Genomic DNA, 23,029 nt, shown 5'->3' on the forward strand with positions numbered 1-23,029 from the left:
TATATATATATATATATTGTGTACACACACACCTGGTAACGCAGAAGAGGAAAAAAATAGAATCCGTAACAATAATAAAAAAAATTATTTCTGGTTTAAAAATGATCTGGTTCCCTCCAGGCGAGCAATTGCACAAATGTCCACTGAGTCTGGTCCAGGGCTTAAGGAAGGGGAAGGTCTTAAAAGGTGAAGGGGGTTGCTACCCCAGTCTCAGGGCCCCAACTCTCCAACTCCCCAACCCCACTGCATTTTATAAAATGTCCTCATCCTCTTGGAATCGGTTGTTTAAAAAATGTCCATGCAGGGGAGGGGAGCCCCTTGAGGAAAGGAAGGTGGCCACCTGGGGCCCTTTGGTGTAGGCGCAGAGGTGTGGGGGAGGGGAGCTGCCCAAAGCTCACACCGAAATCTCATAGGTGGTGCCACCCACCCCTGACACCTTCTTGACTCCTCCCCTTGTGGGGCTACTGAGAGGTGGCTGGCCTGGGCCAGGGGAGGCTGAGCCTATATTCTTGGGCTGCCCGTTGGTTTTGCTGTAGGCGGTCTTGAGCTGTACTTCATCTCTGGGAAGAAAAGAAGAGAGAGGTGTCAGAAGTGGGACACACAGCACCGAAAAGGGAGGTAGTTTAAAAAGTTAAGAGAAAAAAAATATGCTTTCTACATATATACTTTCTTACACAAAGATTCCCTTTTATTTTACTGCCCTGCTTACAAGCAGCCTGATTCCCTCTCTCCTCTACTTACTCCTTTCACTCTCAGGCAAATAAATTACTTTTTAGGAAGACAGGACTAAGAAAAAAGTATTAATCCTCAGTCTCTTAACAGGAATAGCCCATGAAGGCAGCTGGAGTAAGAGTGAAAATGAAGGGCTATCTTACAAGCACGATAACCCTGGGTCCACTTGTACTAAAATGTACAGGTGAAGCCCTGATACCTTCTGCAGGGCACTACGCTACTTTTAAGTCCATTGGGGGCCAGGATGGACTAATACTTACTTGGGTGTCAGTAATGGCTGCAAGGCCACTTCCTCTGTCTCAGAGACTCCAGATGGGGCTTTTTGGCTGCTGTAAGACATAGATCGGCCCACGTAGGGGGCAGTTGGGCCTGGTTCAGGGGACCCTAGTCCCCGGCCCCTTAGCCCATCTGGCTTGCCAAAACGGGGGACAGCTGGGCGTCCCAGTGGAGTCTTGCCCAAGGGTGATCTCTTCGAATCATCTGAGGAGGAACTAGTACGAGGGGCGTGGCCTGAGCCTGGTGTTGACTGGATGCCTGAGTCCCCCAAGCCTGGTTCTTCCTCACGGCCTGGGAGTGGGGGTGACTGGCGTAGCAGCTTCTCTCGTTCCTGGAGGGAGGCCACGATATGGCGCGACAGATTGTCGTACCGGACTGGTGAGGGCTCTCGGTGCGTTGGGCCGGTTGGCACCAAACGTGGGTGCCTCTCGGCTTCCCGCTGCTGGGCCAGCCGGGCTGACAGGAAGGGAGAGGTGTAGCCTAAAGGTGGGTCTGGCTCAGGCCCTGCCTGCACGGACTCAAAATCAGGGCTGTCTGAAGGAGTGAGCAGACTGTCGTAAGATAGGCTTCCATTACGTGTCTGGTTGGCCAAGCTCTTATAGGAGGTGGAGGTTGTGCCCTCTGAACGAATGGACTGCAACTGGCCCAGCTCAAAGCCTGTGCCCTGGGCTGACTTGAGGCTGGAGGAGCGTGAGCCACTGGACAGTGGATCAAAGTGAAAACTTTTGCCAAAGGTGGGAGAACGGAAGCTCTCTGGCTCCAAGCTCGGCTCTGAACGGTAGCTGGGATGACGGCTGCTCTCCGCAATTGAGGTTGGCTCCTTCAAGCTGTCCCCGCGACTCAACTGAGGGAGAAAAGCAAAGCAGGTTCTTAGTGCTCCCCCTCTTGTCCCCTCTTGGGACAGTAGGCCCCAGAGCCCAAGGAGGCAGTCAAAAACAGTATTTGCTATGTGCCAGCAATATGCTTAGAATTTTCACATGCGTTATCCTGTTTAACCCCTAAAGTAAATCTGTAAGTAGGAACAAATAATATCTCATTTTAAGATGCAGGAAATGGGGCTTAGAGAGTTTAAGGAACTTCTCTGTGATGGCACAACTGGGTTTTGAACTCAGATCTGATGCTGTAATCAATGCTTTTATCTATTATGCTACCGTGACCTCTCCTGGATGAAGGACAAACTGTCAACGCTATTACTAAGCCAACAATTAGTAAAATGCCTTTGGTTTTCTTCTCTTCCCTCTGCTTCTTCCTCCCCTTCTCCCAGTCTTCTTTTTCCCAGAACAGCTGGCATACATGACAACCCTACTTCTCAGAGAGTACTCAGTACCTTGGCGCTGGAAGAATGAGGCATGGCGGCTGATGTACTGCTGCTACTGTAGCCCGGCCGGTACTTGTACATGGTAGGGGTGGGGGGGCTGTCCTTGCCCAAGAGGCTGCTCTCTGTAGGAAAAAAAAGGCCCAGGGGGCACCACTTTACAAGCTGTTCTCTTAACCTGGCTAGAGTTCCTTAAAGTACAGGGGGAGAACAAGGTAGGAAAAGATATACCAAGCAAAGGAACATAATGATTTTGCTGAAACCAAGACTACAGACTCATACCAGCCCAGAACACAGAGTGAGTGAATGTACCAAACAGATCCCAGAATGTTCTCTGGTCTGTCTGGATGCTGAGAGTACACACAGACACACAGAGATGTCCAACTCACTGCCAATAGCTAACTGTTATGTCATCCCCTTTCTCCCGGCTGTCCAAAGAAGTGGTTCAAGTACCACTTGCTGGGTTTTCTCAGTCACAACACAAGCATTATCTCCCAGCCCTTGCCTGTGTCATCTTCACAGCTAACAAATAATAACATTCTCACTCCTGCTTCTGCCCTTACCCTCATTAGTAGCCAGGCTGAGGTGTGTCCGTAGCCCCGTGTAACGGCTCAGGTCCGGCTTAGGAGGGGGTGGAGGTTCAGCATCTGCAGACTGGCTTTCTGTTATCTCCAAGCTTCCTTTAGACTGGATACATGAGGGAAAATCAGATTTGGAGAACTGAGCGTTAGGGCAACTCAAAGTATGAAACTGGTGTAAGAGGGGCACTGGGGAGTCATCACATACTTCTGAACTGGAAATGGAAGACAGGACACAAGATCAGTTTGGGGATGGTTTTGGAGAAAGAAAAGCTTTCAACAAGGGTTTCATTCTGTCACTTATTTGTTTATTTTCACCAACATCTACTTTTTGAGCTCCTACCATCTATAAACTGCTATGTTAAGTCCTATGAAGACATGCAAATGAATGGACTAAATTTCTACTGTCAGTGAACTTACAATCTAATGGGAAAAAGAAGATATGTGTTTAAGTAACTTTAACACAAATCAGAAAGTGATAAATACTATAAGAGAGATGTAAACAAAGCAAGTTTCCATCTCTTTGCCATGGGTGAGACCCCCCAAATTACCTAGCTTTACTTCCCTAAATTCCTCACCTTAGTTCTCCTCAGCTCTCCCTGGATGCCATTGTCCATGATCTTCACAGTTATCTGCCCATCTGACACTTCTGGCCGAAGGAAGGGTGGTCTGATTACAATTGTCTTCTCTTTCTTTGGTCTCCCCAAATACCTGAGTGTCAAGAGTGAGAGGGCTTTCATTCATTCATTCATTCCAAAATATCTAATGGTTGCCTACCTTGTGTAGAGCAGTTTTACAAATACAAGAAACAGTCCTACCAGGCCAGGGAAAAGATCAGCATTGAACTGAGTTCTTTGATTCTATGAAGAACAAGAACAGCAGCAAGACCAGGCCTATGGGCAGATACGCCTAGCTCAAGGCACTCAAGTAAATCTCATCCTCAGTTCTCCAAAGAGAGTAACATAATATCTGAAGAATACAACTGAACTCACAGGGTCCATTAAAGGATGGTATGCCTCTCCCTTGTAGGCACTTCTCATTCTAAGAGAACCCTCCCTAAAAGGCAGCCAGAACAAACCCAAAGAAGACAAAAGTGTTGACCAAGGGTGAACACTAGAGCAAAGGGGTAGGTGTACCTGGGTGCTGGGGAACTGCAGAGTACACGGCTGACATTGTTACAGCAGCCATTAGTGAAGGGGTTCACACCTCCCCGGAATTTACCCGTAACCTAGAGGGAGGGAAGAAGGACCAGATCAGTCAAAAAATGCGACCTTGACCTCCAAAAGCCAAAACACAAATCAATGACAAATTATTGTGGACCCACTATCTGGGAGATATAAAAAGGAGTAAAATACAGCCCTACCATGAAGAAGCATAAGCTGAGAATGGGGACTCCAGAGTCAGGGTCATCAGTTCAAATTCTGGGTCCACTTCATGGTAGCTATCTGACCCTAATCATCAGTTTTCTTATGTAAAATGGGGATAAATAGCTCTCTAAATATTGAAAACTAAGATAACATAACGTAAGAATGAACAAGTACGGTTAGCTATTGTTATGGGCACAAAAATAATTGTTTTCCTTTAAGCAGGACTATAAGCTTCTTGAGGGCTGGCCCAGGTCTTTTACTGTTTCTATTACCTCAGAGCCTAAATCGACCAGTATACAGCAGACATTCTATAATGTTTGTTAACTAAGAAATGGCCCATTCTCATGCTTACATGAGGACCTGGACACCTCATCATAAAAAGTATACACTAACGAGAGGGTCCAGAGACACGTGCCCTGCTCTTCAGGGATCTCCCATCACTTCTCCCCATACCTGTTCATTGGTTGTGCGTCCCCTAGCCACCAGCACCACGTGAAATCCCGTGAGGCCAGCTACAGGGATGAAGAATAAGCCAGCCACACACATCACTGCCATTCTGAAGCCAGACAATCAAGGAGAGCAGAGCAACGTGATCTCGCCTTCCCCAGCCCGTGCTGTAGCCATCTTCCCTTTGACCCTCACTGCCACAGGACTCAACTTTCTACATTCTTCCCCCTCCCACTCCTGCAACCCACAGGCCTTGAAGGATACGTGACAGCCGTGCGGACCCCTGAGAGTTCCTCCACGTGGTAGAGGACATAAAGGAGGCCAAAGCCAAACACGCCCATAATGTGGGCTGTCAGGGAGAGAAGGAAGAGGAAGAAATAACGGTAGTTCCGGCGGCCAATACAGTTGTTCACCCAGGGGCAGTGATGATCGAATTCCTAGGAGCAAAATGAGACAGACTGAGCGGCATCCTTGGACCACGGCACTAGATCATTTCTGTCAAGCAGAACAAACAGCAGAACTTAAGTGTTTCTTTTAATAATCTGTCATCATGTTCACCATTTAGTTACAAAATTTAAAAACAGTTCATGCAGTTTATCTTGCTCTATCAATCTATAAGGAAGACGTTCCAGAGGTTGATCAAAGGCCAAGGCCACCTCTCAGTTTATCCTATGTGACCAAGGAACTCTGAGAGGTACAAATGTCAGAGGCTTTACAGAAACATTAAGATTCATGAAAAAAGAGGCCCGGAAGAAAAGTCTGGCAGGCAACTGCTTACAGCTAAGTAAAAACGCACTGAAAAAAGGGTTAAAAATAAAAGACAAGGAATGCAGAAGAAAGAAATATATTGTAAAGTTTGAATGCAAGAGCATGATGAAGTGGAAGGAATGGAGAACACTAAGCAGGTCAAATAACTGAAAAGATGAGCCGAGGGATGGAAGGCTGGAGCTATGACTAATGGTGCCGGGAAAGCCTATGCCTACCCACTTGGGCTCCCTCCTGTAACAAGAGTATTTATGCTCTACCTCTCATGTGTACATCGTTGCTAACACTTTCTGCCAGAGCTAGAACACAGCCCAGGCAGTCAGACAGGGCTGCATTTTCATCCATGGCCAAGAATCCACTGGATTCAATTCTTATTCTGTGGGTAGGAAGAAGATAACTTAGGTTCAGCTAACCCCACCCAGAGTTCTTACCTCCACACAGTTGTCACAGACGCTGCAGTGGGAACATCGAGGAGGACGGTAGAAGCGGCAGGTGGCACACCATTTCATGCGCACCTGGATGCCCTTGATCTCCACTGTTTTGTAAAGGGGAGCTCTGAAGTCATCTTCCTTGTCTTCATCCTCTTCAGCTGTAGAGAGTAAAAGTTAATGAAAAAATGACTATGCTAGAACTGTATTAGGCACTAGGGATGCAGTGGTATTTAAAATATGGCCTCTGCCTTCGAGGAATTCACAGTCTAATGGTGAGAGAGACTAGGAACTAGTAACTAATACGGTGAGATCAGCTCTATATACAACACTATGGAAACGCAGATGAGGAAGCAATTTATCCTACACTGGGAAACGAGGTTTAAGAATATGACTCAGAGGTGGCTCTGATATGCATATGCTGCTATTCTTGGTTTACATACTATATTTCAAAAGAAAGAGACACTTTATATATCAAAGTACATCTATAATGAGTTTGTGTAACAGTTCAGTATCTACAAGTACACGACTGAACTACAACAATCCGAAAGAGGAAGGGACGAACTAACATCAACCTTTTTTCCACACACAGACACCCTTGCCCAAAAGATCTTCCCCTAGGTTCCCTATATACATTTCAGGACTGTTTCTTGGTTGCAGACATTCTCTTTACCTGAATGCCCTTTCAATTTTCAGCTATCAGAAACTCACCACCCCACTTCAAAACTTAAAGGACATCATTTGCCTTCTCATCTATAGTGTGCAATTTTCATTTTTTATTATTAATCTAAAAAAAAATACCCGTGAGAAGGAAAAATTAACTAAGTGATGGTATAGGAATTAGAAGTTTTCACATGTACTGACTTAGGGAAATGCTAACAATGTAACTGAGTGAAAAAGTACAAGGTAAAGAACTGTACAAACAAAAAGATCCCATTTTGAAAACAAATAAAAACACAGATATATATGCTACAGATTTATGGTATATACAAATAAATACTGTATGTATAAATCTTCACAATATTGATTGGAAGGAAATATACCACAATGTAACTAACAGTAGTTATCTCCGGGCTGGGAAATTATAGGTGATATTTATCTTTTTTATACTTTCTATATAATGAATATTCACTACTTATTAAAATCTTTTTTAAAAAAAGTTTTTTAAAGGAAAAAAATTCAAGTGCTACTTACATTGAAATACCTGATTCTTCCACACTATCATGTATCAGAAGTGAGCTTTCTCTTCTTAAAGTACTACAGTTCTTTGATTACTCTTTAAAGTTACCACAGTGTATTTATTTATGTAAACGTCTTCTCTATCTTCCCTTCAAGACCGAGCTATTTGACCATCATAATAATCATTCCAAATGACCATATCATAATAATCAATAAATATTTGATAAATGAACATTAAACACTCATTAAAATAGCCTTCCTTGGCTTTAGGGACTCAAAGCGCCTTTTGTTAATCTACGCTTTGAAACAAAAGTCACCATGCACAGTGACACAGGCTTTGTGAGCACAATGAATTTCAGAAAAACCTCTTCTCACTGAAGTTGCTATCGCAATCCCACCTGCCTCACTCTTACAAGGTAACTTCACACTTGAGAGAAAAATGAGATGTCATCAGTAACAACCATCATCAATTCTCTTTCTATCTCTTATTCCACTAATGCTGGTTGGTCCTCACTCTCACCTCCTATTCCAGAAACAGCCTACTTCTGTAAGCATAACCCTTCCAACATGCAGAGGAAAGCATCTCCTTCCAGATGGCCACTCTTCAATTACCCTCTTTCATCACCTCCTGCTTCTCTCTTTTCTGGTTCCACCTCCTCATGCTATCAACATGCTGAAGTCTTCTGTATCATTAAACAAACAAAACTCCTCCCTCTGCCCTAAGATATTCCATCTTCTGCCTTCTCTGCTTAACTTCCTGAAAGAATAATCTTAATACTCATTGACTCTGCTTCCTCATTTCCTATTCACTGCCTTCCAAACCATTATAGTTTTGGTAATTTAACTGTCTCTCTCCCGCATACATACATAAACACACTATTAAAACTATTCTTGTTGGGAATTCCCTGGCAGTCCACTGGTTAGGACTCAGTGCTTTCACTGCTGGGGCCTGGGTTCAATCCCTGGTCGGGGACTAAGATCCTGAAAGCCATGTGGCCAAAAAAAAACAACAATGAAAACAAAACTAAAAACAACTAGTCTTGTGTGTGTGTGGTTTTTTGTTTTGTTTTGGTTTTGTTTTTTTGGCCACACCACGCAGCACGCGGGATCTAATATTAGTTCTCCAACCAGGGACGAACCCATGCCCCCTGCAGTGGAAGCTCAGAGTCTTAACCACTGGAACACCAGGGATGTCTCAAACTATTCTTGTTAAGATCACTAATTTCTCAGACACTAAAACAATGGGCAGCTTTGAGTTTCCATACTACTGGACCTAATTTCTGATACTGCCAACCATCAGCTACTTCATGAACTTTCCTCAGTTCCCACTGTGTCCGGTTTGTCCTCTTCCTAACTTTCCTTGCTCAGTCCCTCTTCAGTGGCTCTTCAGCGGCTCCTCCTTCTCCTCATTATTAAAATGTCAGTGCTGGTCAGGCTGACTTTCGTTCCTTCCTAATCTCATTCTACTTTCTCTAGACGATCTTACTCCTGTTGCTTCAAATACTACGTGGCTGAGGACTCTGCCATGAGTCTGACTACTCAACTGCCCGCTGGGTAACTACCTGAATGATCCATTAAGTATCTCAAATTCAACATGTCTAAGATGCTCTGTCTTCCCTCCAAACCCACTCAACAGTCCTATAACTTGGGTCTTGGTTTATAAAGAACCAGCATACAACCTATCTTTCAGGTTAGGAAACTTGGAACTACCCTAGACAATTCCTTCACCCTCTCACTCTCCCCTAGTAAGCAATTAGTAATGAAAAATTCTGCTGGGTCTACTAATAAAAAATCTGTAAATCCAGCTTTGAATTCAAGTTCTCATCTGGTCTGCATTATTGCAATAGCCTCCCAAAAGGTATCTGTACATTCTTATAAGAATTATTATTGTAAAAGGAAATGTGATCCTGTGATTCCCCCAATTAAAGACGTCTTGCTGTCCAAAGGAAGAATTATAATCTATTTAATTTAGCACATAAAGTCTTTTACACTTGGCTCTGGTTTATCTCTTGCCCCTTCTGGCCCCACCACGCATTCTAACTTCCACCCACTGAATTCTGCATTTCACAGCTACAATTCTGTATATGCCGCTTCCTCTTCCTAGAATGCCTTTCCCTTCCATCCTCTACTCGGTAAAGTCCTTCCTGCCTACCTTCAGCAGCATTTCCCCAATTTATCTGGGCAGATATAAGTGCCCTTTTCTAAGGTCTCAGAGAACCTTTCTCATGCTTCCGTTACAGTTTGTTATCACACTGTCACTCTCTAATTCATCTTAGATAGTATCAAAACTAGCAACAATGCCCAACCCATGTGCTCGAAATAAATTTCTGCTGAATGAGTAACTGAAAGTCAAAGAGTTGACCCAAAGTGGATCAGATGCCTAGAAGTTATGACATATATTCCTAAGATCCTGACTTGCTTTTCATCATTAGACTATAAAAGTATCCCAAAACCCAAGACTCCTAAGGCCCCAGACCAAATGTATAAATGTCCAAAAATCATTCTTTTTCAAAGGCAGTAAGATACTTCCAAGAGAGAGGAGGGAGATCTTACCTCGAGGGAAAATCCCTGGGTCCATGAAGGTGGCCATGCTGAAGTTGGCCAGCACAAAGAGAAAAACAATCGCATTGTAGATGGGCACTGCAGGTGACACGTAGAGGCTTAGTCCTGGACAGCTGCACAGATAATAAAGAAAGTGAGGGGCTGTCTCTAACACTTTGGACACCAACCACATAAAAAAACCTATAAAGATTCAGGGACTTCCCTGGTGGCGCAGTGGTTAAGACTCAACACTCCCAATGCAGGGGGCCTGGGTTCAATCCCTGGTCAGGGAACTAGATCCCACATGCACGCCGCAACTGAGAGTTCGCGTGCCACAACTAAGGAGCCGGCAAGCTGCAACTAAAGGCCCAGTGCAACCAAATAAATAAATATTAAAAAAAAAAAAGATTCAGTCCCCATACCTACATATAAATCTTGTGTGGTTCACCTTTTAAGTCTCAAATTATCTTTATCCTTCCCAACAAGTGGGTCTAGTTTCCCACAGAAATACTCATTTTAGGACTTCCGTAGTGGTCCGGTGGTTAAAAATCCGCCTGCCAATGCAGGGGACACACGGGTTCGATCCCTGGTCTGGGAAGATCCCACATGCCGTGGAGCAACTAAGCCCGTGTGCCACAACTACTGAGCCCGCGCTCCAGAGCCCACGCACCACAACTACGGAAGCCCGCCCGCTCTAGAGCCCACGCACCGCAACTACTGAAGCCCATGCACTCTGGGGCCCACAAGCTGCAACTACTGAGTCCACGCACCACAACTACTGAAGCCCGCGTGCCTAGAGCCTGTGCTCCGCAACTAGAGAAGCCACCGCAATGAGAAGCCCATGCACTACAATGAAAAGTAGACCCCACTCACTGCAACTAGAGGAAGCCTGCACGCAGCTACAAAGACCCAGCGCAGCCCAAAATAAATAAGTAAATACTCATTTTTGATCAAGGTACAAGACTCATAACCCTTTGCACTAAAGTCTGTGTTCTTACCTCGTGGATCTTTGCACATGTTTTGGACTCTGTCCTTACCTCCTTTTAACCAGGCACAAGAGCTAGGGACTAAGTATGTAACTGACACCAGCTGCATTCCCTTCTCTGGAACAGCCTGAGGCTTCTGGACCCCAGCCATGCCCCACTGACCTGCACATTCACCCAAAGCATGGGACACCACCTGCCTCTCTGGCTTCTCTTCCCTCCTCCCAGCTGGCTCTGAACTACTCTCAACTGCCTAAAGTCTCTCCAGACACATTATACATCAGATATTCCTGAGAATTTTATTCAACTAGAGGCTAGTTCTCAAGGTAAAGAAAAGGAAACCACTCACAGGTAAGGAAGGATACCAAGACACAGGACTAGACCCCGAGATGAATAAATGAAGCAGAAGAGTGGAGGAGAAAAAAAAGGGAAGCTATCAGACCAAAGCAGCCCCAAATCCTGCAGGAAAAAGAAACTGGCCACACATATCCAATATTCCACAGGGTTCAAATCAAGAGATATGCTTTAGGTAACTTTTCCTTGACAAAATAGTGACCTAGTCCAGGATTAAGCTCAGTTTCTGTCAGGATATATGTCTCAGGAATGCTGCAAGAGCTCTCCCTTTCTCTGAAGATGGTTCCTGGGAGCTGGAAGTGTCAAAAGAACATGTGATGTGCTGCTTGCTTGGTCAGTGGTATCAAACACCCTCTCTCCTGTCTCAGCTCAGGAAGAACTTCCCATAACAAGACAGTGGCTAAATACCCTAATCTGCTTTGTGGCTGAGAACTTAATCTCCAGAATTAGGCCAGCATCTGTCCTTGTTCCCTTTATCTAGACCAGCGGAAGGAAACGGAAGAGTTCAGTGAAGGAAAGGAAGAAGGGGCCAGGAGAACAAGACAGCAACTGACTCCGGAGAATTAATCCACAGCAGTCCTGGATTCTGTTGAGAGGTTATCTGTCTCCATTAAAATAAAAAGCACAGGGCTTCCCTGGTGGCACAGTGGTTAAGAATCCACCTGCCAATTCAGGAGACACGGGTTTGAGCCCTGGTCCGGGAAGATCCCACATGCCGTGGAGCAACTAAGCCCGTGCGCCACAACTACCGAGCCTGTGCTCTAGAGCCCGCAGCCCCTGCTCGCCGGAACTAGAAAAAGCCCACACGCAGCCACGAAGACACAGTGCAGCCAAAAATAAATAAATTTTAAATAATAAAAAGCACAGCCCTGAATAGTGATTCAGGACAATGCAAAAGAACTGAGCTCCTCAATGAAAAATAAACTAATGATAAGAAGTAAAACTGATTGTCACAAAGCATCTCACAAGTCTTTACCAGCACCGTCTATTTATTCAAATTCCATTTAGCCATTCATTAAAAAAAAAATTTAAGTAAGTATTTATGATGTGCCAGGCTTTTTAGATAGTGATTATCAATTAACTCTGCTTCTCTTTATGGGTCAGTACATAATTGGGAGACAAAATAATGAAGCTAGAGCGCAGGCAGTGATTTCAAGGAAAAAACGGACCTTCAGTCACAGCTCCAGTTTTATTCTACCAAAGTCTCCTATGGAAGCCTCCTCCTCTGGGGGTTCTTTCATTCAAAAAAGATGTCCCCATACCTTGGCAGGATTTGGGGTGGAATACAAGCAAGAAGGCAAGAGTCTTTACACAGCCCCACCCAAAGCCTGACCTCCTAGGCTCTTTAAGAGGGAGGGAGAGAAACTGAAAACCAGTCGTCCAGGTCAGAGCACCTCCCTAGTACTTAGCTGTCACTTCAATTTCCACCCAGGGAAGAGGAGAAAGGGTGACTCACTTGACTCCTACAGCCTGGGAAGATAATTAGAAGGGAAAAAGAAATGAAATCCTTAGAACACTGAGGTGTCCGTGATTTAAATGTCTCATTCCTAGAACTGGCTACGTGGCCTCTTGAGCTTCTGAAAAAATAAGGGTATTCTCCATCTCTGAGGGAAACTAAGGTGAATGAGAATGAGACATCAGTCCCCTTGCAGGCCCAGATGTCAGTCTTTCTGACCCCATTCTTCCTCCAGCTTCTGCATTTCCAAACAAAGCACATCACTCCATTTCTTGGACAGCCTGCCAATGACCTGCCCCTAGATAATGAACTTTACCCCTACAACCTTCTTGATATCAACCCATCCCAGCTTAAGTGTGTAACTCTAGAATCAAGTTCCAATATCTGTTGCCAAAATAAAGCCTACCCTCACAGTGGCAGTATCTGGAAATGATGCAAATAACTCAACTTCACAGGCAACAGCCGCTCCTAGATTCAAGTCAAAGACCATTGCTTCCAACCTGAGCACTCTGAGGGAACATCACACCAAGGAGAGGCCTGTGAGATCAAAGCCTGCTCCCACTGTATCCCACATTCTGCCTGGCTCCGGGAGAGGCTTGCCATTGCTACAGAACTTCGCCAGATTCCTAAGTGACCACCCCAAGTGGCCCATCTGAATCTGTTGCCTTTGATGGATGGAGAGGAGGGCTGGGCTGAGGAGCTGCTGGGCTCGTCCTTAGCCGATGGCAATAATCACAGAGCTCCAAAGCAGAGGGAGTGGCCGTAGCCCAGAAGGCTGGCTGACTCACCGATGAGACTCCCAAACCTACACCATCCCAGGGAGAACAGGCTCTTCTGCCCATCCCTTTAGCACTCCGGTTTTCAAGGCCAAATAAAATTGGGAGAGTGGGTTTCAATACCCACACTCCTGCAAATCTGTTTCCTAGCCCTCTCTAACTCTGCCCATTATAAAAAATGGATAAGTTCCTGGTAAGAAAAATAAAGTAGGAGTCAAGAAGCTGTGGATTTTAACCCTGTCTTGATCAATGCTTTGCTATTGTAGCCTTAGGTAATCCACAGGAAAGTCTCCAAGCTTGTTAGGTCAGCTACCTAATACAGGTACGAGAATGAAGGAAACAGTGTCTTAAATGAGCCTAGAATTCTTTTTAAACCAGCTGGTTTAATACTGAGCATTCACGGGATAGAAGAAACAAAAAAAAACACATTATTAACTATCTCCATCATCATCAATTATCATTCCAGCTCCACCTTCATCGCTAACTCCACTTCCTCTCCTCTGAACTACTAGATCCAAGAACATTTAACAACAGAGGCACTTCGCTCCTCAAGAACAGATCTGTGCATTCCTCCCATGCCCAGCACATACTCTGACTGTGTGTACGAACACTGTGACTAGTGTTCTTTGGTGATGAGACAAGGCTAGAATGAATATCCCACTTCTTGCCCCTGGGGATCCTCAAGATTCCACAGGAAAACAATCTCTCCCCTTCTAGTGGATAAATTTCTCGTAAGAGACTTGATTTGTCCTGTCTTACCAGACTTTCAAGCAGCTGAGTACAAGATATAGGACTTGGGCGCTTATTCCTAGTTGAGAAAACAACGTGGGGACGAAAAGAACAACCACTGCTCAATTAATGCCCTAAATCACGAGGCTGCTCCCACTCAAATCAGGTGCTAGCACCTCTGCAGTCACGGAAAAAAAGGGCCAGAAGGGAGAGTCACTGAGGTTGCCCAACTCTGTGGATGAAATGCTTGAGAGGGGATAGAAGCAGAAACTGTAATGGAGAAAGCTCTTTCATGGACGGGACACTGGAAAGACCATCACGGATTTCTGGACAACCCTGACTCAGCCTTCCCACAGAGGATCACTTGCAGCGGAGACTTTACCCCCATGTCCTCCCCATCAATTTTATTTTATTTTAAGATTTTTTTTCTGATGTGGACCATTTTTAAAGTCTTTATTGAATTTGTTACAATATTGTTTCTGTTTTATGTTTTAGTTTTTTGGTCACGAGGCATGTGGGATCTTAGCTCCCCAACCAGGGATCGAACCCGCACCCCCTGCATTGGAAGGCAAAGTCTTGACCACTGGACCACCAGGGAAGTCCCCACCTCATCAGTTTTAGAAACAGATATATGGGAAACTAGCTGACTTAACTCACAGCTCAAAGAGACCTGAGGGGATACAAGTCTGCGATTTATTTCAAATGGTATTGCCAGGAGCCCTAAGAAGGCCTCAGGGGTCCCCAGGAAGGCAAAGAGGAGAGACGCAGTGTCTGGGCCTCTATGCGCCAGCCTCACGTGAACCAGAGCAGCCCTACTCTGACATTTTAAATACTGGGGTTCCCCAAAAGATCTCATTTGAGAAAAAAAGGTCATATTGCTTAAATAAACTGCTCTAGGTCAACTTCCTCATTATACACAGAAGAAAGAGGTCCACAAAGGTTAACAGACTTTACCAAAATCAGCTTGCCCCAAACAGTGCTTATTCCTCTCACCTGGCACTGCCCCCTGCCAATCACAAAAGGAGACTAAACTAAGCCAGATGAGGGTCCAGGCCCATTATCTTAAATGCAGTGTCTGTTACCTAATGGGGACCAGGAGGGTTACTTTAGCAGACACTCTCCTTCCCAAATAGTGAAAAGGGAAAAGAATTAACACAGGTTCCCCAATAACTCCTGCCTAGTTTTAGTACTGGACAAACCCTATAAATGAGAGGGACGGGGACAAAGGGGGAGACCTCAACTGTTCTATTCGAGGTTCTCTGGGGCAGAAGAGGATCACCATTTTTTTGATGACGAAGCCCAACTGATAATTTCAGCTCATAGCCTTCCCTACCTGACAGAGAGACTCGGAGGGTAAATTGTTCCTAATTAGTGGAAGCCCACAGGCCTCCACTAATTATGTCTGCCAACTGAAAGGGCTCTTCCTCCTACTCCAGTCCTATAGGTCCTAAAGTAATTCTCACCTGGGGTTTATACTGATGTAAGAACAGACAGCTGTAGCCTAGAGAAGAGAACAGGAGGATGACAAAGTAGCTACAGGTTTAAGGCCCCAAATAGGAGCTGGTTCAAAAAGAGCCTTCCTCTTGTCTCTATTTGAAACCAGTAATTCTTTTTTAGGTGGTATATGGTTTTAAACATAGAACTGAACATCAAAAGGGACAGAACAGCTCTGGAGAACAGCGGCACCTCAGCCCAGGTGTAGACTTGCAGAGGAACTGCTATGGTCAGATGGTGAGGAAGAGATGAGAATTTCAGAGGTACCAAGAGCTAGGTAAGATAAACAGGGTACTTATGTCTCCCCAAAGTGGACAGGGGAAAGCCTAGGGAGGAAAAGACAGCCCAGAAACGTGTCCTGAGGAAACTGCCAGGGAGAACCCTAGCTAAGACTTAAGGCTCTTCTAACTTTGGGTTAGAGGCAGTAATTCCAAATAAGAGTCAATACTGTCCTCCAAAATTCTTTGTCCTAGGGCTGAGAGACCATGCAATAAGGAGGGCCCCCTACTCTTCTAGCATCAGGCAACGGGGAAGTAGGTTAAACAGCTTCAACTCTCAGTTGAGAAAATGTCTATGTCAGGACAACTCTTTGTGGCAGAACTGGTATAACCAGCCAAACACTTCAATGGTTCCAGATTAGCAAATTAAGAACAAGGTTTCTGCTTGTCCAAACTCAAGAATGGATGGGTTGAAAGAGAAACCACTTAGCCAGTTCCCCAAATTTCCTAACTTCCCGAAGGCTTTGCCTCTTAAAGGAAAACAGACCCTCCCCAATCAAGCAGGTCTAAGGGTGTCAAATTGGTGTTGTACTTATCCCTCCTGATACAGCACCACAACAGCTACAAAGATACTAAGATCCCATATAAATGTCCCTTGGTTAAAATGCTGATTCCACTCAGTGGTCATAAGAGCAGAAACCAAAACAAGTCTGACACTGAAGACTCACTCCTTATGGGTGGGAGTGGAATCCTTGAGGGTTTCAACAGGTACGCTCAGGCTGAAGAGCTGGGGGCCGAAGAATCTAGGACTTCTACTCTTTAGAGGAAGAGGTGGGAAGCAGGAGGATGCCCACACCTTAGATAAGAGATTCATTCTTTCCTTGTTTAAAAACTAAATGGGAAAACACCGTATTTACTTTACTTTTGCATTATTACTCTTTTGGCCAAACGACCCATAGTTTTTAGAATTCCTTCTGGCATCAGAAGCTCTGTTTGGGTGGAGGTGGCGGGTGCCCCTTCCCTCCTATCTCAGATTTAATTTCTGTCTGTACCCCAGCAACTCCTCACTCAACCTTCAATGACTCCAAACTGCTTTTATTCCCTACCACGTCAATTCATTCTCTTCCTCTTGCCAGCAACCTCACACTGGCTCTAAACAGCACCCCACCATTAGGTCTGAGCCTGAATCACAGCAAAGTGAACTCCCCAGAAAATCTAGCATGCTCTGATTGTTCCAAGAGCTACAACCGGAACACTAACTCAATGACTCAACAGTTTAAGGCTCAGAAGCCTGGTACTTGTTAATTTATAAACAGGTAACGGCAAAGACGCTTGCCAGGTAGTCGACAGCTGAAATACCAGGGAAAAGGAAAAAGATGTAAATCACTCACGTCTCCTCCAGTAACAAGCAGACGAACAAAGGCCGAATATCCTAAGTGGGAAATCTTTCGACACCAACTGTTTTTCCTAATAGGACCAGGGAATGGGAGAAATGACTGTCATTCCCTTCAGCAGGAACTAACGTAAAGGAAGCCTTCTAGAACTCTCTTCCTAAGTAAAACTTGCCCTTTCCCAGTGGCCTTCACTTCTCCAGCCTTCGGCTCTTAAGAATACAGAGAAAACCATCTGATAACACTAAGAGCCAAGACCATCTTACTGGTATACCTTCGAAATCAACTCTGAAGTTCTCTAGTACTCCCAGTTCCCACAGTCTCAAATCTAAGCTTCAGATATCCTGGGGAAAAGCCACCACTTTTTGAAAAGCCTTTCATCTGGTCCAGTTCTCTCACAGAACTGACTGCTTAGGCTGCTTCAAGACTCTGGTGATTCCCTCCCATTTCCTTCCTAGTGCAGAATCATCTAACGATGAAACTGGGTAGGAAAATACGAAGACATCTGTGATTTCAAAGGAAGGGAGGCAGGGGAAAGTAGAGGAGTCAGCAGAGTAAAATTCCTAACAAGGTCGAGAGGGTAGGCCTGTTCTTACTCTTCTTGCCGCATCTCTGGGATCTGGATTTACCTGTATCAGACCTCAAACTCTCCCAGTCACTTGCCTTTGCAAGTAAGTAGCCAAACTCCAGAGGAAAAATATCCCCTCGCCCGCCTCCCATGGAGCTCCCCCACCCCCGCCCATACCACCACTGCGAGAAAACTCACGTAAAGGCAAAGAAGAGGGTCGTAGCTCCCACTAAGAAGATGGCGGCTGCCGAGACTGGAACATACTTGCTGGGTTTGAATCTCTTTCCAGACTCCGCGGGCATGTTGGAGCTCTGATGGAAGATCTGCCCTGCCGCATAGCCCAGGCCCACACAGCGGCAGAACAGACAAGAAAATGGGATGAGGGAGACAACGGCCAGAGGAGTACAGAAGGAAACCAGGGAAGCAGAAAATTTAGAATTATCACCCTTCCCCCTCCCAAATAAAACCAAAGGTCAAAAGATCTCAAAGGAAGGAAAGCACATGGGAGGGGGAAAGGTGATTCCAAATGATGAATAACCACCTCCCCAGAACAAGGCAGAAGGAGAGATTAAGAAACACAACTTGTACAGCTTAAAAACTGGAGACAAACAGTAGGCTGTACACATGAAAATGGCTGCAGGTAGAGAACATGGGCAGTCAGACAGATCACGGAACAGCTCATGGAGGGAGGCGAGTCTTCCGAAGGAAAGAAGGGGAGGATACCAGGGTAGGACGGAACACTTCAAGCAAGGAAAAATTCTTTGGAGGAGATACTACAGAACCTCCACGACTACCACACTTCCACAAGAGGTGAGCAGCACCCAAAAGAGGTGTTTCTATTTCGATCCAAGAAGGAACCTGGCGCCCCTTCCAGCTTTAAAGAGAAGCCGTTTTTACTGCAGTCTTTGTCCCTTTCAGGCAGCTTTCTCAATGCCACCACTCCCACACCTTGACTTCAGGGCCTGTAGTCTGGCAATGGTGGTTTAATTTTATTTACTTTCTCTTGATGGTTAAAGCTGGGCAGCAGCTGTTACAAGGTTGAGTTGTAAATCCTTTTCTTTGAAGGGGGAGGGAAAACAGAGAGAGAGCTCGAGCTCGTGCAAGCTTGCCTGTTTTCAGTCTCTTGTTACTCCCAAACCCTTTAAGGGCTCCTCTTCCTATGGAGTTCATGCAAAACTAAAGGGAAACATATAATCCCTGAAGCCATGTTCTTCCCAGTAAGCAAAATAAGATGAAGAAATCAATTCCACTCGATGATACTTTTAAAAGCTACTGTGGATGAAAGCAAAGTTCCAAAGAGGCCCCGGTCCCCAGGTTAGTCAATGCCTGATGTCTCCTCTTCAATCCTGGGCTTCCTGGACGCAGACTTCAACTGTTACAGTGCCTCACCTGGAGAAAAACAAGTATCTTCATCAGAGAAGTTTTTTCATGGCATTTTCATGGCATTTCTGAAGACCAGCAAGGCTAAAACCCCACAAGCTACTCTGTTAAAAAGTGCCTTCTGAAAGAAAGATGATTTTCTACTTCACTATGTGTATGTGGGAAAGGACTGAGAACTGGGAGGACAATGGGTTCAGAATTCTTCACTCTTCTAAGTCCTCTTCATATTGAAAAAAGAAAAACATGGCTTCAGCTGGCCTAAAGGTCATCAAAGAACTAGCTCTTGACACAGATGGGGCCCATCTCACCTGACACATATGGGCAGTAACAAATACCAAGAATATCAAAATCTAAAAACAAACAAAGGCACAGCAGTGAAGGGCAGTCCTAGAAAAGAGACTTGTTTTTGAACAAAGAGAATATTTATTGCTACAATGAAAAAAGAAAAAAGTAGGACGAAATTAGGACAGTCTCATTTCCTTTCTGTGTATGTCTCTCTCACTCTTACCCTTCTATACTTTTTAGTTATAAACTTAAAGAGGCAAAAGCTGAATTTCTGGTCTTCTGAAATAACTCATGAAAGGAGCTGGATGAGAAATGTCCCTGCACTGAAAGGTGAGATGCCCTCGATGAGAAACTGAGTCAACAAGGTGGGCGGGGGGGCTGGTCTTTTTCTTCCCAATTCAACAGTTTTTTATTCCTACATTGGCCTATTAGGAAGTCAAGTGAGCCCCACCTTCCCTTATATGATTAAAAATAACAATTATTTCTGTTGATGGTAGTAGCAAAATAACATTAGCACTTTGGATTTTATAGGATGCTTTTCATCTAGTGATCGCAAAGCATTTAACTCATTATCTGGTGACACAGTTCCTTATCCTACTCGGTAAAACTGAAGTCTAGAGAACGCCTGAGGCCATTCCACTGAATGACTTGAGCAGTCAGGTTCAGAACCCAAGAGTCCACAGGCCCCTTTGCCGACACAAACCCTTTCTACCTCTTTCTCATCCACTACACTACCTGCTCAGTGATGACAACTTGGAATCTGCAGACCAAAAATTTACTTAAGGTTTTTTTCCACCTAAGAGGAGTAATAGCTTCCTTAATTCCAAAGGCTGAAATTAAAATACCAGAAGTTTTGAATAGTGAAATATCAATGTACCCTGGAACTTAGCACTTCCTCTCTTTTCTGTGGCATGAAAGGCTAAGGTGCCTTCCTTCAAGATTCATTCATTCTCTCTCTCTCAAAAAAAAAAAAAAAAAAAAAAAGAGTTTTAGAGGGCCAAACAGCATTATTAGAATAGATTGATTCCTACAGGAATCAAAACCCAACTTTCTGAATTTAGGCTTAAGTAACTTTGTTAACAATGAGAAGCAAATTCTTGCTTTACAGACGTACTATTAAAGTAAACTTGCCCCTCAAAAGCCCAAAGATTAGAGAAGATGGAAAATTGCACTGCTTATATTTTATCTAGGGTAGGATATCATTTAAACACCATATATTATTTCAGATATTTTCTGACAGGAGAAAAGTCACATGGGCTAATACTGCCAAAGTAATTCAGAGACATAAAAGGCCACGGCATCTAGGGAGTACATTACTGGGAAACAAAAGATATGTGTCTCAGATGTTTAGGGCATATGCATTAGAAGTGACAAGACAAAACCTAAGAATGTATTGGGTATAATAAAGATGCACCAAGGCTTAGCAGAAGGATGTACTGTGGGCAGTAGGGATGAGACTGCAGGGTGAGTGTGGCTCATCAGAGCCAGCAGTCTGGATCCATACCAGTGTAAGAAAGGTGTACGAGAATGTGTATGACACATTTCAGGCTTAGTCTATGCAATAGTAATATGTATATATAACACAAACTATAGAATATGTGATTTCAAGGCTTTAACAAACGTTTAATACAAGTACCTCCTTAAAGGGGTAAATGGACATGGCAGCATGACTGAGAGCAAAAGTACTGTTTGTGGAAATAAAGTGGTATAATAGTATAATACAGTAAATCTGAACACAGTTATCAACGTTTCATGGAATAATGCACATGTCAAGATACTGGCTGAAGAGTCAAACAGAAGTTTAATATGGGTATTATCATCTTATACCGAGGTACCAAAGTACATGGCGATATAAATCTTGTAAGCATTTAAAGAACGGGTGATAATGAATATTCTGAAGAGATTTAATATAGTACAAAGGGATACTGGGATAAAAGGATAGAGATGAGAATATAAGGTCAACCTAGACAAGATGGCATTAACCAGTAAGTGAAAAATGCAAGGCAGAAAAATGAGTATAACATATAAGTGATCCTACACCTCCTTTCATAACGCTGTCACTTTCTTGTTCTCATTTCAATGTTTTCATGCGGCCAAGTGGGTAAAACACTTCCTGCCCTGTCCCATAACAGATTCCTATACGTAAAAAAATGGCAAATATATTCGAGTTCCCACTTGTAAAAAGTACAAAGTACTAAAAGCGTGGAGCTCCCGGCTGGTGGGGGTAGGGGAGGAAGCGGACGGATGCGAAAGAACAGGTAACAGGATGAGGCTTGAGCCAAAATAAGTATCAGAAGAATGGGGCGAGGGGACGTGAAACGCAGGGAGGGAACAGCATCCAGTCCCCAGCGCGGAGCCGGGGCACTGAGAAACACCGTATGGGGCAGGGCTGGCCGAGACAGAGAAGACGGAATCCGCGGCAGCAGGGCCCACTGGGGCTGCGGGAGCAGGCTGCGGGAGGCGACAGAGCCTCGGGACGCAGGGCCGGGGGCGGAAGGGGCGGCGGCTGGGCGCCAGGAGCGGAGGGACCGGGGTCCCGAGCTAGGACCCGGCGGCCCGACACTAACCCGTTCTGAGCCCCGGCAGCCGTGGATCCCCGGCCTCTATTCGTCGTCCGTTTCCGGGGCCCAAGGGTCCCGCCGCAGTTGGATGACCCGGCCCGGGGGAGGAATGGGGCCTCAAGCCACCTCCCCCTCCTTGGTCCCCCTTCCCTAGAGGTCACTCTCCCCTCCCACCTTCCTGGCCCGGCACTTCCGGTTCCGCAAGGACCCGTGTCCCCAGTACTCACCCCCGGCGCGGTTCCCGTTACCGCTGCCGTCGTAGTCGCCGCCGCCTCTCAGCAGCGCCGTCCGGCCTCTGAGAGGCAGCGCGCGGCCCCCGCACGCTCCACGCCCGCCCCGCTCCGCGCGCTCCCGCCCGGCGACGCTCGTCTTCGAGCCGGCGCGCGGCCGTTGCCCTCAGTGCCGGGTCGCGAGCCCTCCCAGCGTTCTCATTGGCTCCCTGTCCCGGGTGCGCGCGACATCTCGCGCGGGGCACTTTTCTCTCATTCATGCGGCTCGCGCCGCCGTGCCCGCCCCCGCTCACTCTCCCATTCACCCATAGCCCCCACCCCAACTCCGCTCTAGGGCGTGCGCGCGCACCCTGGCGACCGCGGCGACCTCGCGGCCTGATTGGCTGCAGGACCACAGCGCCGTACCACGCGAGAAAACGAGAACGCGCGCGCAGGGCCGTCAGGCTCCGCAGGCAACGGGGAGAGGAGGGTGGGCGTACTGCGCAGGAGTTGGAACTGGGGAAATGGCCGAGCGAATATTCCTTTTTCCTTTGTCCTGCTTTCTACCCCTCCTGAATCGAAGCAGAAATCCTCAGAAGTAAAAAATAATTATACATGTTTACTGAAAGTACTCAAGAACAAGCAGCTACCCTCCCGAATTCGCCAAAACCCCCCCCTCCAATAAGTATGGTACAGTCTAGACAGGCTTCTGACGTAACCAATCATCCACTGGCCCCTTCGTCTTCCTGCTTCAGCCCCTTCATGCATTGGCCAATGCGGTTTGGCCACTAAATAGCCCTCCCCCAATCCCTCCCCCCTTTTTGGATGGCGAAAACTTTATTTAAAACCATCTTTATGGAGCATCTTTATGGAACTCCGACGAGTTCCTTGGTACCAGCGGAATCCCAGGATGATGGAAAAGTCTGGGCTGTGGCTTCCGCAGGGAAGGGCCGCAGGGACTGGAAGAGTCAGTGGGGGCCGAAGCTCCTGCCTAAGG

At 45.7% G+C, this 23,029-nt stretch overlaps 1 protein-coding gene across 2 annotated transcripts; it reads right to left on the bottom strand.

The window, feature by feature from the left end:
- Positions 1-66: 66 nt before the first annotated feature.
- Positions 67-22,352, bottom strand: ZDHHC5 (zDHHC palmitoyltransferase 5). Of its 2 annotated transcripts, none has more exons than XM_024748871.1 (12): positions 22,051-22,352; positions 17,796-18,986; positions 9,641-9,762; positions 5,912-6,069; positions 4,980-5,152; positions 4,722-4,824; positions 4,038-4,129; positions 3,480-3,612; positions 2,887-3,010; positions 2,336-2,448; positions 993-1,852; positions 67-560 (listed from the first exon to the last, which is right to left on the bottom strand). In XM_024748871.1, exons 2-12 carry the CDS (start codon positions 17,897-17,899, stop codon positions 395-397), a joined length of 2,148 nt encoding a protein of 715 aa, XP_024604639.1. In that variant the 5' UTR covers positions 17,900-18,986; positions 22,051-22,352; the 3' UTR covers positions 67-394. The 2 variants fall into 2 exon arrangements, with proteins under 2 accessions (XP_024604639.1, XP_024604640.1); XM_024748872.1 differs by lacking the exon at positions 22,051-22,352 and adding an exon at positions 21,830-21,961.
- Positions 22,353-23,029: the final 677 nt, after the last annotated feature.

The sequence above is a fragment of the Neophocaena asiaeorientalis genome, unplaced genomic scaffold (assembly GCF_003031525.2).
Source record: "Neophocaena asiaeorientalis asiaeorientalis breed wild unplaced genomic scaffold, Neophocaena_asiaeorientalis_V1.1 scaffold43, whole genome shotgun sequence".
In the NCBI taxonomy this organism is placed as follows: domain Eukaryota; kingdom Metazoa; phylum Chordata; class Mammalia; order Artiodactyla; family Phocoenidae; genus Neophocaena; species Neophocaena asiaeorientalis.

What these genes read in the sequence shown, in the direction of transcription:
- ZDHHC5 (XM_024748871.1), bottom strand. Translation starts at nt 17,899, where the DNA reads ATGCCCGCGGAGTCTGGAAAGAGATTCAAACCCAGCAAGTATGTTCCA. An exon ending in GACGCACAACCAATGAACAG is followed by an intron (nt 4,130 to 4,721) that starts GTATGGGGAGAA and finishes CCCTCCCTCTAG; the next exon opens with GTTACGGGTAAATTCCGGGG. An exon ending in GAGAGCTGAGGAGAACTAAG is followed by an intron (nt 3,011 to 3,479) that starts GTGAGGAATTTA and finishes TCATGTATCCAG; the next exon opens with TCTAAAGGAAGCTTGGAGAT.